Raw genomic sequence first — 17,072 nt, forward strand, 5'->3', positions numbered from 1 at the left:
CTCCAATTATGTCTCGGCAAATGCCACCACCCTGCTTGCGCGGCGCTCCTTGACCCAGCAGCACCAACTGGTCCAGTGCTGCGAGGATATTACCCGGGTGCTGGAGCATTTGACCACCGCCGTCACCGCACTGCACGCACCTGTGCTACCGGCAATTGTGGGGGGTGATGATGCTAGTGAGGGTGCCTCCAGTGTCAGCAGCCACTCTGCCATGCAGGCCCCCCCACCTAGGCGCAGCACAAGGGCTACGCCTGCTCCAGCTGCCCAGGATGAGGAAGAGCCTCCCAGGCGCCTGCAAATTGTGCGCCGGAGGCGCCAATGACATTGTGTCAGGGACACAGGCGCAGGCTGAACTTAAGCCTGCCATGGACCGTCTCATGCAGTATGCATGAATACTGCATTTTGTAAATAGTTGTTTCCAAGACCCATTTTTTTTTGTGATTCAAACAAATACATTTATTTTGGTGCACACATACGCCTTGTGTAATCATTACAGTTTGCATGCAATTGTGATATGTGGGGTGGGGGAAGGGGGTGGGCTAGAAATTGTTAGCTGTGATGTGGTTGCGACGTCTGTGGCCTTCAGCTGGGTTCTCCCCGCGTGCATGGTGCGCATGTGCTGGTGGCCGGTCGTCCCCCTCAGATTCACTGCCTGAGATGTCAACTGGTATCCGGCGCTTGGTTGCAATGTTATGAAGCATTGCACAGACAGCCACAATGCGGCAGCACGCTGCAGGACTGTAATACATGGCCCCACCTGTCTTGTGCAGTATACGGAACCTGCTCTTGAGCAGGCCAAATGTCCTTTCAATACAGTTCCTTGTCCGGATGTGCGCAACATTGTAGCGCCGTTGCTGAGGTGTGGCAGGGTTGAGGTAAGGGGTCAGGAGGTATTCCCGTAGGGCGTAGCCACTGTCACCTGAATGAGAGGAGCAGATGTTGATTGCCTGTGCAGCGCAGTGACTTCATAGCAATGTGACATTGTCGACAAAGTGTACTTACCAAGTAGGTGTCCTTCCCCAAACTCTCCCCTGATCAGTCGTGTGTGGAGTCCGCTGTGCCTGAAGATAAAGGAGTCATGGGTACTCCCTGGGTACTGGGCCACAATGTCAGTGATGATGGTCTTGGCATTGCAGACCATCTGTATGTTGAGGGAGTGGTACGACTTCCTGTTGCGGTACATATACTCCATGCCAGCTGGTGGGCAGATGGCGACGTGGGTACAGTCTATGCAGCCAAGGACATGGGGAAAATGGGCAACATTATAAAATTGTAGTTTTGTGAGGTCCAAATCCTGTTGACTCGTGGGAAATGTGATGTGCCGGTGGAGCTGGCTGAGCATGGCGTCAACAAAAGTGTGGAGGCAGCGTGACATGGTGGGCTGGGATATCCCCCCAGCAGCGGCTACTATGCCCTGGAAACTGCCGGATGCCAGGAGGTGCAGGCTGCACAATACCTGCACATGTGTGGGCACAGAATTGTTTCGCCTTGTTGGGTGCTGCATGATGGGGTCGAGTTCTTGTATCAGCCAGGTGATCATTTCCCCATTCAGCCTGTATTTAGCATAAATCTGTTCTCTGGTTTGCCCCAGCAAGGTGACCCGCTGCCGGTAAATCCTTGCCTGCCTCATGCGTCTCCTCCGTGCTGCTCGCTGTAGCCTTCGCCGCCTCACCACCATGTACATCCCAGGCATTGTGGAACGCCTATTGCTGCTGCTGAATGTCCTTATGTGTGATTGGTCAGGCCTGGACCTGTTGGTGATTGGCTAACAGTTTTTCAAATTTTGGTTAATCATGGCTTTTATGGTTACCACCTGCTTTGAGTTGTCCTTAAATTGCGCCGCGCTAATGTGCGATTTAGCGCTTTTTCGCTAATGTTTTTCTTTCATGAATGCCGATTGAGACAATATTGCGTTTCGCTATTCAATTCGCAGATTCCGTGGTTGGTCGCTATTTCATTATCGCTAATGCTCGACTTCCCGGAGTCTGCGACTTTTACAGCGTAATCGCTATTCCGCTCGCTATTATTTTTTAGCGATTTCGCTATTTCGTACTTGAATGCCGATTCCGTGTTTTGCACCCGCAATTGCGTTTTCGCAGCCATTGCGGGCGCTATTTCGCTTCATGAATCAGGCTGTATATAAACAAAAGGCGCTGTAACTCGTAATGTGTAGAACTATGCAGACAATTCTAACTTTTAAAAAATTACCTAAAGAGTGCAAACAAAAAAACATGTTGCCATACATATCTAATTTCTGCTCGTCACTGTACAGTGTGAAACACAGAGCAGAAGAAAGAAAAGCAACGTTTTATTTTACTGACCTTCCTTTCCTTTCTGCTGCTTTCTCTGAAAACAGACAGAACTCAACTGTATGAAGTTATTGTATGTGTGCAGCTACACCATTTCTTTATAATAAGTGACTGGGTGCATCCCAAGTCACCTATTATCAAGATTAGAGACGGGTTTTCATACAAGGATCGCGGAATTCCATGCATTATATTAAGCATAAACAAGGTTCTTTAGTTATTACAGCATGTGTTAGTTTGTTAAAACATTTGCTTGTTAATTTGTTCTTCCATTCATCCATTTCTATACTAGTTTTTTTCATGTATTCCTTTAGCCAGCCATTCCTTCATCTTACATACACACGTCTTCAAATAATCTGTACTACTAATACAAAGTACCTGGAAAGCGTTCATCCCTGCAAACCCATAGGTGAATACCATCTTGGTCAGCTGGTCTAGATCCGTCAGCAAAGCAAAACCAAAGGCCCATGTTAATCCAAAAACTGGGGTCAGGACGAGAATAGCCTTCATAATACTTTTGGCTGTTTCTTTGTCCTCCGCTTGACTTGCGTCTGAGACGGAAGGCCTCGTCAGTTTGGAGATGACCACAATAAGAGTAAGAAAATTGATGACAATGATGGAACCTGCTGGGATGGCAAAGGTGAGGATAGCTCCACTGTCTGGGTTCAACCAACAAATTGACTGGTGGGTATACCTACTCTTGGGATAAAAATAGAAAAATGTGCCAATAGCAATTGCTGCTGGGAACACATAACCCAAGACAAATGAGAGTGAAAGGAACACTTTCTTCCTCAGATGATGGAAGATGAAAACCAACTGGTGTAACAGCATCATGCTCTGGCAGAGGGTCCAAAAGAAGAGAGATAAATAAAAGAAATGACTCAGGAAAGTGATGGAGAGGCAGATGAACTTGCTTGTCTTTACAATAGGGAAGGAGGCTGCCAGGAAACAGACATCTGCACACAGTAAAGAAAATGAGATGTTGACCAATGATGTGTGGCGGAAATAGGAAATGTTACTCCTGGCCACATACTTCCAGACTATCCATTCCATGAAAAGACAAATACAAAGTGAAATGATTGAAACTGCCAGGCCAACATAAGTGATCTCGTCAATCAGGGGCAAAGGTTCGGGATTTATTGACATCAGAACAGCAAATGACGTCAAATGATTGCAAATGCAGTAAGTTGTGTTCTCATCAGACCACCCTGAACAGCCGCCATCAGACCATCCTCCGACTCCAGCAGGTGGCATGTTGAAGTCCCAGAAAACACAGTGAGTTATGGAGTCTTTGTTGGAATTGTTGATGTGGAAAGTCATATTGATGACACCAAATTCACCAAGGTCATGATTTATGTTGTTGAATTTTATGGATGTTGATTGGACAATGCTGTTTAAGGTTGAGCCTTCAAATTTTCCTGTGCTTTTGGGCAGAATGTCGCCCAGCGAGGCATATGCCACACTTGTGATTGTGAAGTTTCCTCGAGTCGTCAAATCGGCAATTGTGTTCTCATCAATGAACATGCTAACACTGAGATTAAAGTCAAATGTCTTCTGATAAGCACTCAGATTTAGCCCTGGTTCATATGATTCGCCTTTAACCTGAATACTTGGCACAGTGATATCGAAGGACTGGTTATCCGATTTGAGTAACTGGCTGAACGTTTCCACAGTCTTCAGCATGCTGGATGCTTGTGCTCCTTGGTTCCTGGACAATGATGATGCAAAGCGGCTAGTAGTGATGTTACTCGCAAGTGAAAGGAAATTCTGAAAAACAGGTAGTTACTGAGTTAACACTTGTAACCAATTTAATGGTGGACATTTGTAATCATGAAAGTAAAAATGCTTTAAAACATTTTTAATAGTTATGGCGCAAAGTGGCATATAAGTTTAGATGAATGTGCACCAGCATGAAGGAACAGATCCTAAACAATGTTTTTATATATCATATGAAAAGAGCTACATATATGCCCTATGACATCAAATAATTTGTATTTCATGCATGCACTGCAGACATATACCATTGGATCTCGGTACCTTAACCCTCCACTTCCCCTCAGAAGCCCCTTTTCTTTCCCCACTCTTTAAATGGATAACATGACCGACAACCCTATAGCATAAGGTACACTTTAGAGCCCACAGCAGTGACCATCGAAAAAATGGAAAGAACAACCAGTTCATCATCGAGTTGGGGATTCATTAATAGTGACAGCCTTTTTTTTTAAAGAAAAAAGCAAACAGGAAGGCTATGCTAAGCAAACATAATTTTAGGAAGCTTATGAATCCTACATGATATTGCAAAGCGATACCCATGGTTATAAGATCTAGACATGGCTCCACGGAAACAAGGCACACCTAGTGAGACAGATCGACTGGACGGGTCTGACCAGCTCAAATCACAACTCCAGCTAGCCTTACTCATTTCAACGAGCCAAAACAAAAAATATAAATGCTTATTGTGGATTCCACACATCACCAATCCAACATCCTGGCATTAGAATCAACTTCAACTCAACATTGTCATTAATGCAATGAGTCGTACCCCAAACGCAATCAGGCAAAAACTACACACAATCACACAGGCACCCCTTCAACACAGAAGAACACAAAAGTTCTATGAAGACCTCCTGAGGGACTAGTTGTCACAACTGACCATGGTCGGGCAGAGGGTTAAATGGCACACACACCAACTGCCATACAGCTGTTGAGCTATTCTAAAACTCCTCACTCTTAGAGTGATTTGGACAGGATATGGCAATAACCCGCCCCATGGAAATCCACCTCATGCCAAACTCAGTTTCCAACAAAACCTGACTTCTTATATTGGGCACCACAGACACAAATGTCTGGAAGTAAAAGTGCTACCAGTTTAAGAATCTGATTGACCTGTGGTATACAAATCTTGTAACTCAACATATCTCAAGATTCTATCTAGACCCAAATACTGATATTACGTCAATATAACTTAAATTGAGAGTCTCTTTGAAGCTGATCAGGGTGATACACGTTTTCTTTCAAAATGTTTTGATTTTTATTGCATTGATTTAGAAAACAATAGCATTTTCACACAGCTATGTGTCAGTCAGTTACAGTCCAATGGATCTATCAGTGCTCTGAAGGAATTTCTTGTACTTTACATCTCAAACCAAGGCAAAGTGTGAGCAGCTCTAGAGTCTGGGGTATGTGCCTTCCCCATAACATTCAGCTTTACTCGAAAACTACTGCTCCACAAGATAAGAATACAAAGTTTCTTTTGTATTACAAGTGAATCACCCAGTGTGGGGGGAGTGCTTCATCGTTATTATTCAAGTTGCTGTGGTACTGTGATGGGCCAAGTCTACCTTAGGTCCAGTAGATACTTCAGGATGAAGGAATAGATTTGTGATTGGAAAGGATTGTAAGAACAAGTAACACAAAGTAATGAACGGTAGAAACCACACAAGGGAAAGTGGTGACGCAAAAATAAGGGCGAAAAGAAGGCAAATTGAAAGAGTGGGAATACAGAGGTACGAAATTACTATGACTTTTTGTAGGAAGACGGCTTTTTATGTAGAGCACCAAAATGAGGTAACCTTTATAGACAGTCCACACTACCCTAATTTGCCTACAGGGCTTAAATTTGTAATTCCAAATGCTCTTTTTTGTGATAGTGTGTGTGAGCAGTTTAGGGTAATCAGGGGGTAGTGTTTAGCATTTGTTGAACACACAAAGCCAATAAATGAAACACACACTCAAGAAGAAACTCGAGACCAACTAAGAAAAATTACAGGTATTTTAGATATTTTTTAACACCAAGAACTTCATAATTGGGTAAGTACTTTTTGAGTTAACAAAAGGTGTGTCGTTTTTTATCCACGTGGTTTCTCTCTGGGCTAATATTTTATGTATGTCCAGAGAGAAACCACTTGGATTAAAAAACTACTGAGCAACTGTTGTTGGAGATTGTTCTATTACTGTGACGATGTGATAAAATCCTTTTAACTCTTAGGCTCTTAATTTTTTTGACTGTGGTGACTGTAACAATATAATTTTGCATTTCCTTGAAAAATAACTAAATGCAGTTTCTTAAAGTTCTTATTCAATTCGAAACACTAAATACATGACGTCTTCTCTGTGCTACTGTGTCCCAATTTTTCCATTTGGTAGACCTCCTTATGCCCGGCAGCTTTCCTATTGGCAGCATTGTCCAGATTTTCTTGCAGCATTTGCACAGTGAGGAAATACGGATCATCTTGTCACTATGGAACAGGCGACTTCAATAGTTAGAGGGTTTGCCTTGAGAACAATGTATCAAGATATTATTCACGTTTAGATACCTGGGCAATGCCAGGAAGGTAAATCTTTTTTGATTCATTAACATTGAAGAGACCATCTATACTGGGTGACATGTATATGTTTTAGGAGTATTTCTGGCTAGATGATGATGTTTGATTCATTTGGTTCATTAGCAGGTTTGTTTAAAGTGTGAAGGGGTTTGCTAACCTCCAGTCACAAGGGTGACTACCTCTTTAATTGAAGTAAGCTGGCCACTTATGAGTGTCTACTTATGCATGTGACACCTGGGGCTGTAATACACAGAGTGCCACTAGTGCGCACCTGGCATATAAGCCTGCATTCTGTGAGCTCATGCCACTTTGGTATCACAGAAGGGTCTGGCTCTTGCGTAGTCCTGTCTGCAATCCAGGATGCACCGGCCCTACCTGATCTCAAAGTGTTATTCTCTTATTTGTAGGGGGTGCCCAATTGCAAATAACAGAAAACTTTCCCGCTGGGCCTATTTTAGCATGGTGTTTTGCATGCACTACAAAATGGCAGTTGTATTCAATGCAGTGTTGATTAATAGGATTATTTGTTTTTTGTCTGAGGTTACGTGTTCTGTTCTGAGAGGCAAGCTAATTTTAAGTTAGTCTATTTGTATGCGTATAAGTGCTTGACCCAATACAGTATATAAAACAGTAGGTGCTTGATGTCGACATGTAGGAAAGTGGAAAGTCAACCCCTGTAATGGTGAAATCTGCTTTTTCTTACAATTTCTATTCCAACATACCTTGAACCACCTCTGAGTATTTGCTATCTTATGTTGTTCAGCATACCAATTCTCATATCATTTGTGTGTACAGCATACATTATCAAAACACAAAAAATAATATTGCACTTACTGTCACGACTGCAGTATCAAATGAATTGTTTCCAATTGATGATACATTAGAGATTTTTCCTAAAATATTCACCATGGTCTTCACTTCAGCTGCATTCGATATAGATGGTGCTTCAGGATTGTTTAGTGCTGTTACGATTAGAGGTACTTTTTCTTGTGGGTTTCCCAGACCCTGCTGAAGATTCTACATAAAAGAGTATTTAAAAATGTGACATGCTTTAAAATTAATATATATTATATACATGCTTCTGCATTGCATCTAGCGTACTCTAGTTAGTAAACCTACGATCTGTTTACAATAGTAGTGCTCTGTGCACCGTCTTTCTTAATTCATCGCTTCTCATCATTTTTGACCTATCAATAGAGTTTGACAATGCCAACCATGCCACACTCCTGTAAATCGAGAATTATGGTTGGAAGTCAATGGCACTATCCTGGGATGATTTGAATCCTACCTATTCAATTGCTCCCAGCAGATAAAACGGAAATTATTTTTTGAGTACCACACCCTTACCTTAAGGAGTCCTCCATGGATCTATGCTCTCCCATACGTTTTCCTAATCTGTACATGGACCACTGTAGCATCAACCTGAGGAAATCCAATAGCTCTTTCAAATTCTATGTAGAAGAAAGACATATGTATCTCAAATTGCCTCTTTTGAAGATATTGGAGCCTTGTCAAGCATTCTCAATTTCCTCCAGTCTTGGATCTCTCACCATCACTTAAAGCTTAACCCTTTAAACCAGAATTCATAATCATCTCTCCTGCTAAGAACACCACCTCAATTCAAGCTTGGGTCAATGTTGCTAATCTGCTGGAGTATAAACTCACTATTGTCAATGATACCAAATCCATAAACTTCAGCCTCAACATGAACCTCATCTTGGAATCTCACATTAATGCTGTATCCAAAGTGCCCAATTTCAAATCAGACTCCTACATGGGATGTAATGCCTCATCAATGCATAGGTCCACAAATCTTTGGTCCATGCTAGGTTTGTGTTTGTCCTTTCTAGACTAAATTGTGGCATGCCCATCCAGTCAGACATCCCAAAATGCCACCTATCCCACCTAAGAGCAGCCATAAATGCAGCTGCACAGCAGATTGGTGGCACTAGGCCCATTGATGTCATGCTCAACTATTCAATGTTATGCTGTGCAATTCATTATACAAACCTCGCAAGGCAGGTTTTGCTCTCTAATATTTTATCTGAGGTTTAGCATAGCATTTAGAAATAGGAATTAGTAGGAGGATATCGCAAATCTTGCTAACAATGCTAGGAACCGTTATATTGTTTTTGTTGAACTTTACTTACTTAACTACTTTTATGTTTGCATTCTCTGTGGTTACCTACAGTGGCATAACAAAACTTGAGGGCCCCCCCTGCAAAGCACATGGAGGGCCCCCCCCAGCACGAGGGGGACCCTCACTGGCCCGTCTCACCACCTACCACTTTGCCATCCCACCCAGAAATCTAGTATATACTGATTTAATAGTAACACTCACTGTGACGTAGCCAATGGGGAGAGTGACGAGGCAAACGCCATATAGGCGCTGGCCACAGGGTATTGTTGCCACATCATGCCTATCTGTGCTCACCAGCAGCAAATAGGTGACTGTGGAGGGTCAGCCACCGTGTCTAGGAATGCGGGTCAACACTGATACAACAAGATCAAAGGGCGTCTGATGTCACTTTCACTACCCCTGGCATTTTTGGGCATTCCGCTTTAAAACATGAACAGCCTCACACGGCTTTTCTCTGATGACGCAGTTTCACCGACTTCGAGTGTGGGGCCTTCATGCCCTACAGTTGCATTTCTGCCCTTGCCCTAGGAGGGGGAATGCCAGGACGATCCGGCCTTGCCGAAACCGTTTGAGGTGTGGTCTTCCTTTTTCCACCTCACCTACGCCTCTTGTGCTAAGAAATTTCCAGCCAGTGCCAGGTTTCGGCTCCCGGTGCCACCCAGGTGCGTCCCTCCGAGTCCCGTGCCTGACAGGCTCACACGCTGGGTCCTTTAGCTCAAGTTCTTCTTTAGTGTAGCTAATGAAGTCCTTAAGCAGGAGGGAAAGACTGCTCTGGCAGGATAAGTGCTCCTGTTTCAGATTGGTTCAGCACATTTTCTGTGGCTCTGTGCTCGCTTGGTAACTAAAGCAAAATAAAACTTCCAATGAAAACTAAACTGTCTCGAGACCCGGCCGGGGCCCGCTGCCCGCGCACCATTTAATTAATGAAGAGGCTCAGAGGCCCGGCCAGGACAGCTCCGTCGCCTTTGCGCACCTTTCAAATTCGGAGTTCAGACATTTAGTATGTCGCATCAACACCTAAGCTCACCTCTGGCATGTGCTGGGCCCACGGGGAGGGGACAGCCACTCAAGCAGTGGGTACAGCAGGTGAAGTAGATGGAGTTGCTGCTGGTTGTCTGCTTGGTTTGCCAGATTATCTGGCGCAAGGCAAAAGGAAGTCCAACCCCATGTCAGATAAATAGTATCAATCCAAATAATAATATGGAACGTGAAAGTGCTGGGCCTAGGAGCGGGGCGGGGCGGGAGAGCGCTCCTGCTTGTGAGGATCTGAGAAGAAGGTCTGTGGGGAGGGAAAGGTCAGAGGCATTGGGCGCTGCTCTGCTGTTCTCATAATTGCAAATTGGAAGGTGTCACAATAAAGGGGGGGTGGGGTCGGTGCAATCATCTTGGATGGGAGTAAATCATCCTGTGTCTTGTGGTTAGGTTTGCCGTAATTTCTAGCAGACAAAATAGCAAATACAAGTTGAAAACACTTGAAAAGTATTTTATAGTTGTGTAAACTAATTACATAATAATAAAAATATTCAAAGACAGATTTGCCATGTTAAAAAACAATGGCGGGAATTTTACAGGCATTCTTATCCAAGCATCAATTTATGTCCTAGTTATAAACTCAAAAAATGAACAAATAGCCAGTATTTTTGCTGTGCTAACAGAAGAGAGAAGGGAGCCGGAAGGAAAAAAGTGAAGCAATGGCTGCTGTAATGTGTTCGGCAAACAAATTACCAACTAAAATCTTAACAGGGCCTACTTTGCCTCTCATCTTTCTGGGATCAAAACACTGGGACTTATAGTAACTCTCAGTTAGTATGTAATCAGAGGATGATCGTGGAGGTTTCCACTCATTTAACAAACATAGGGGCATATAATCAAGGGCCATTTCGCCACTTTTTTGGCTTTAAAAACCCAAAAAAAGCGGCGAAAATGACATCCCCTTATCTACAAGAGGATGCTAACATGCATTAGCGCATGCTAGCACCCGTTTACGCAACGCCTCCCTTGGCATCTCTAATGAGATGCAAAGTAGGCATCACTTTTTTGCAGATGTTATTTTTTGGCGAAAACCGCGGTTTTCGCCAAAAACTAACATCTGAAAAAATGCTGACTTAGGTATACTTACCATTGGCGGTGGATTATGTTGATACGACCACTGGGTCGTATTAGCAAGGTTATCACCATTTTCCATGGAACATCGCTGGAAAACCAGCATTGTTCCATGGAAAACAGCGATATCCCCGCTATCGCTGGAATTTTTATCACCTCAGTGATAAGCGTTGTTAATAATGCTGTAACTGGGCGATAAATTCCAGCGATAGACGGCGATAAATAAAAAAGTGCTAAGCGCGCTTTGCGATATTTATCACCGTCTATTGCTAATATGCCCCATTATTTCCTCAAATACAAAACAAAAATATTTGTGGGCTTTAAATCAGCCAAGTGGCTGAATGAAATCCCGAAAGGCAACAGTGACACTAATTGGTTTGGCTCACGGATTTTCTGTGGCATGCTACAAGAAACAGTTTGGCCCATTTTTTAAGCTAATGACTGTAAATTTAAATAAAGAAAGGGGAGCTTGGAGAGGGTGGTGTGTTTAACCCGGAACATGTTAACTCCTCTATTCATGAGTGGAATGGAGAGACTGCAGTTTGCTGAGGGTCCCAGCCCCCCTCCCCTGACACAGGCAGGCTGGTACCACAGTTGTCAGATATTTTACTCCTTAGTATTGTGTGTTGTACTACTGACAAACAGGTGCATTGCTTGCACATTGTGTTGTGTAGAAGATATGTCGTATCATAGGTTCACAACACGAATTTTAATTGATTTGTATTTCATTATAACACTACAAATTGGGATTGGAATGCAAATAATTTTTTTTTCATGTTGTTGAGTGTGTTCACTGTATTAGAGGAAGGTAAATTGAATCAAATAGTAATAGCAACACGTGTTGTTGACAGCTCCTTAAGTGCAGTATGAATCGCTACATTAAAATACATTAGCATTGCTTTACCGTTGAGACACTTCTGTTCAGCTGATGGGCACCACCGATAAATGAACAGTCTGAGACAAATGGTGACACTTTCACACAATAAGGGCATAAAAGAAAAGCGGGCTTAGGCGAAGCCAGTAGTGGTGGAGTCATGAAGTGAACAGCCGGCGCGCGGTAAGATTATCTAAAAATCCATGCGTGCCCTTGAACTGCTGGTAGTCACCGCAGAAATGGAAGGTACTGGATTGGGACGGGGTCTGAGACTTCTTCACCCCCCCCCAACTACTTGCTCGGTAGGAAGTGAAAAGAGCCGCCGTGGTTGTTAACAAAACTGCCATACGTAACACTTCCATGGGCAAGTACTGAGGGGAGAGTGCGCTATTAATCGGATAGTATCAGAACCGCTCAGCAGCACTGCCATACTTAAATGGAGACATAGCAAGCCTGCTGTTTTTTAAATGGTCCAATAACTTTGTGTATAACGGTGGCTATACCTTCAGCAGTGCAGTGCTGACACTTGTTTGCAGTCTCTGCAAGGAGACCAATGTTTGAATGGGCATGGAAACTACAACCGCCTCAAATATTTGAGAAGGTGAAGTACTGACCTGAGGGCTGGGCCTTGCCTGCAGCTTCAGAGGTAGGCCATAGGCATTGAGCGGGTAGTGCAAGGCGGGCAGGCAGCAGAAGGCAGGGCAAGGCTAGCCAGGCAGGGGCTAGTAATAATTTAAATTATGGCCGGCGGTGACAGATGTCGGACTGTCCTTCTCTCTGGTGTAGGAGCATGGCTGGGTCTTGGGATGGATGGCACACCTCACATCTCACGCGCACTTTAAATTGTGCGTGCTCAATGCGCATGACAAATGACGCGCACTATTTAATTAATGAAAAGGCGGCTCAGAGGCCCGTCCGGGGCCCCGCGTGTTTGCAGCAGTTGCGCACCATTTAATGAATGAGGAGCGAGTCTCTGAGGCCCGCACCTAATTAATGATGAGCCTCTGATGCACGGCGGGGCACAGGCGTGCATGCTGTGCGCACTGCGCACCTTTTAATTTACGACAGGACTGATTCATGATGAAGGGATCCCCTGGAGTGCGGGCCCCCATGAAGCGCGGGGGCTGCGGGGGCCTGTGTTACACCCCTGTTACCGTACATATTTTATGCATGTGACTGAGGAGTCTACAGTAATCATTTTAAACTACATGTCCTCATTTATAAGTGCTATCTTTGAGTATTTTGGGCATAAATGAATGATTGTTTGCATTGCCACTATGCTGTGTCCCTGAACTCATCTAGAGGGGCTGATAGTAAGCTGAAAACACTGTCTGAGCAGGAGTGCTCATTGGGCGAGTGTCAGGGTTATGGTCCAAGTGGGTTTTGAATACATTTTTCATGCACTGAATTAAATGCTTGCATTTGAGTGGTAGCAATCCAAGCTGAGGGTCTGGGACCCCAGATTTTGTATCAGCTTCCCTTTGAAATGAAGATTGCCTTCAAACTTGCCTCCATCATCCGTAAGGCTCTTCACTGCGGCTCCCCATCACCTTTAGCAGCGACACTGGTCATATAAGGTGGCTCTCACTCCCTGCACTTTGTACAACGGGGGAGTTAGGTCCTGGGACGCAGGGTCAGCTGGACCATACAGTAATTTTTATAACACACAAATTGCCAGCCCCACACTTATTTTTTAGCTTAAAAATACAAGCAACCAATCAGTCTTATTGCTGATTTTGTTAGGTATATTTTATTTTTACCTTTTACTTTTATATTAATTTTAGCCTTTCTGCGATTTCATGTATGAGAAAAACACAAAACATATATCACTACACATTAACTACAAATTACACAAATATAACACTTATACTTTTGCCACAAATTTCACGAATATACAATACATTTATATCAAAACAACAAGTACATATTACACATCTTTGTTTGATAGCTTATGGGCCAGCAAATATTTAGTCTTTGCGGAGTGCCTTTTTCTAGACAACATTAGCTATATATTATGTCATTGAAGGACAAAGAATCAACAAGAAGGTGAAAAAAATGAACTCAAAACAATAAATTGGTTGAATTCGTAATTAATACTGAAATTAATCGCCTCCTTTATGCCGACGCGTTTCGAACCCGTTATCTGAGTGTGCGGGTTCTCATCAGGGCTCTGTCACTTCTATCTAAAAGATGTGTACGAAAAGAAGAGAGACAACACAGAGTTGATTTTTAGTGTCATGTCTTCAGCCATTCTTTATCACTTAGCTTCCGAAATGTCATGCATTCTATACCTGTAACCAAGCGAGTAGCCGGTTCCCCAGGTTCACTCTGTTTTCTTACATTTCTGTCTTGTTCAGATTCTCTGCAAAATAGCATGAGTATCTGTAAGCGAACATTTCTTGTGTCGGTTTAACCGTAAAGGAACTCTTTTGACTGAAATGGCGCTTTATCGACATACCTTTTTCAAGTTCGGGTCTTGTCAATTATGAATGTCACATGTATGTCCCCGGGTAACCTGTGGACAATATCATAGCGTTTATTCTCTATCTTCTTTATGATGTGGAACCTATGTCTAAAAGCTTACAACAAGGCATACCTTTGGTTTAATGCTGGGCGTGTGTGCGTCGTGTTAATCACTTCTTTCACGGAGCGGGCATTTTTCAAACTAGTGCAGATCTTGGCGATGACCTATGTACATGATTAAAAAACGGGTGTCACAAAACCAGATTTGTTTATTGAGGGACAGCGATTTTATCGCTCTAACACATGACTTTACCTCCTCTGGGGCGCAGCGCGCGTTGCGCTCGCTCTGTTCTACAAGGGATGTCAGCAATGTTCGTGCGGGCTCGATATATTCCTCACGTACCTGTTAATAAACGAAGGCTTGTCACATTCACGTTTAGCCTATTTAATCCTGTCTACAAATATGGACATTACAAGGTTCTTACCGGCGTGATCACTCGTCTGGGTTTAGATGCTTGAATCGTCAACAATGGCGGCCATCTTGGTACGCCTGATATTGACGTGATCGCATCACCATGTGGTTATGGGACATGTAGTCCAGCTGTATTCGTCCCACATGTTTTGATGCATTTTACGGCATAGGAGGCATCGGTTCCACTTATTTCAATGTGTATCAAACGACACCTGCATTTGCTGTCCGATGTCACAGTTTCCACTTTGGAAGACGCTACGTATGCTGTCACTCTGTTTGATCGTCTTCACATGGAGCATTATATATGTGACCACTTCATGGGGACATGTTTTAAAGCCTCGATACCTCAGATAGTGTATTCAAACCTGTCTGGGTCCTGTTAAATTTTAAGATCAAATAAGCTTCTTTTGTCAATAAGACGTTCTCTGTGTCTGAAGGGCATCTTGTTTGATTTATGGTGAACAAAACCGTCCGTTTGAAATCAGTCTCGCCATGATCCTTCTCGATGAAATGTTCGACCATCGGAGCACTAATTACCTTATTTTTTATGCGAGATCTGTGCTGGGTAATGCGAGTGTTTATTTGCTGATTGGTTTTTCCAATATAAATTTTATTGCACTGACAGACGATCGCATTTACTACATTCCGTGTCCTGCAATTAGAAAAAACAAAATTTTTCCATCTGATATTCTTGTGATGGAATTCACTTCCCTCACTGGTTGTGTCGCACGATATACAAGTACCACATCTGTGGTGACCCTCAATGGGCTTTAAGCCCCACTGTGAAAGTAAATAATTTTTTGGTTTATGAACCTTCACATCAGCGCGCACAAGCTGTTGCCCAATACTTTGTTTTTTTTGTATGTGAATATTGGTCTGGGGAACGGACATTCTAGTTCCTCAAGAAGATGCCAATTCTTCAGTATCCTTTGTCTCATTTTGTGGGTATCTGGGCCGAAGGTGGTTACGCAAACCATTCTATCCAGTTTGCATTTTTCTATACTTTGTAGCAAGCACTCACGCGGAGTGCACCGTGCCCTCTTATATGAGTGTTTGAGTAATTTTCTTGGGTACCCTCTGTTGATCATTTCTCCACAAAATGTTGTCGCGTGCTGTTCATAATCCCCTACATCCGTGCAGTTCCTTCGGATTCGAAGTAGCTGCCCGTACGGCAAGTTTGCTTTGAGATTTCTGGGGTGCGCACTTTGGTGGTGCAGAATTGTATTTTTGTCCGTCTTCTTCTTGAAAAGAGACGATTTCAAATGGCCCTCAGTACAAGTGATTTCTACGTCAAGAAACGTCATTTTAGTGGTGCTGGATTCTAAGGAGAATTTTATGTCCTGGTGTTTCCTATTTATCCACTGGTGGAATTCCATCAATTCTGTGTGGCTCCCCTGCCACAGGAGCCACACGTCATCGATGTATCGTAACCATTGCTTGATATGCTTTTGGTATGGGTTGTTATTCTCGACAAATCTATTCTCATATTCTGCCATAAACAATACGGCCATGTCTGGGGCATAGGGACAACCCACAGCCGTCCCCTTGATTTGCATAAAGAACTGATCGTTGAAGCAAAAATAATTTTTCTTCAACGTGAATTCTGCAAGTTGAAGAATGAATGATGTCGGAACTTGGTGTGGTCTATCCCTGGTTTCTAGGTACAGTTCCATTACCTCTAACGCCTCATCCTGGGGGATCTGCGTATAGAGGGACGTCACATCCATTGTAACCATAATCTGAGTTGATGGATTAAACTCAATACCCTTGATTTTCACCAAAAAATCGGTTGTGTCTTTTAAATACGACTTGACTTTACTCACAAAAGGCTTAAGGAAATAATCAACATATTTCGAGATCGGCTCGAGGCACGAGTCGCACCCCGAGACGATTGGTCGTCCTGGCAGTTCATTGAGGTTTTTATGAATCTTTGGCAGAAAATATAGAATGGGAGTTCAAGGAAATTTCTTTATCAAAAACTCACCTTCTTTTTGGCCCAAAAACCCACTGTCTCTACCTGTTTGTACTAATTCAAGAATTGTCCCTTGTATCTGCCTTACCGGATCTTCCTGCAGTTTTCTGTACCACACCTGATTGTTCACCTGTGTGAGACCCTCCATTAAATATTTTTCTCGTGGCCAGATGACGACAGCTCCGCCCTTGTCGGCTGGTTTGATTACGACTGACACGTCATCTTTCAGATTTTTCAATGCCACTCTTTGTCCCTTACTGATATTTTGCTGGACGTATTTTTTATTTTTTTCGAGTTTATTTAAGGATGATAACATCACTTGCTCGAATGCATACATTTGTTTGGGGATATTATGGCTAGGAACAAACGTGGATTTGTTTCTTAGCCCTGTTGTCTCATTGTCAATGGTTGGAGGTT

The 17,072-nt window shown here is 43.3% G+C and overlaps 1 protein-coding gene across 1 annotated transcript in view; it reads right to left on the bottom strand.

The window, feature by feature from the left end:
* LOC144762237 (adhesion G-protein coupled receptor F3-like) overlaps window positions 1–17,072 on the bottom strand; it is a 405,409-nt gene that overhangs the window by 45,773 nt on the left and 342,564 nt on the right. Inside the window, exons 12-13 of the mRNA XM_078647381.1 lie at window positions 7,466–7,648; window positions 2,685–4,073 (exon numbers count right to left, since the gene is read on the bottom strand). Of these exons, the coding sequence (XP_078503507.1) occupies window positions 2,685–4,073; window positions 7,466–7,648 (1,572 nt within the window). The remainder of the gene's footprint in view (window positions 1–2,684; window positions 4,074–7,465; window positions 7,649–17,072) is intronic.

Source organism: Lissotriton helveticus, chromosome 6, assembly GCF_964261635.1.
Source record: "Lissotriton helveticus chromosome 6, aLisHel1.1, whole genome shotgun sequence".
Lineage (NCBI taxonomy): Eukaryota > Metazoa > Chordata > Amphibia > Caudata > Salamandridae > Lissotriton > Lissotriton helveticus.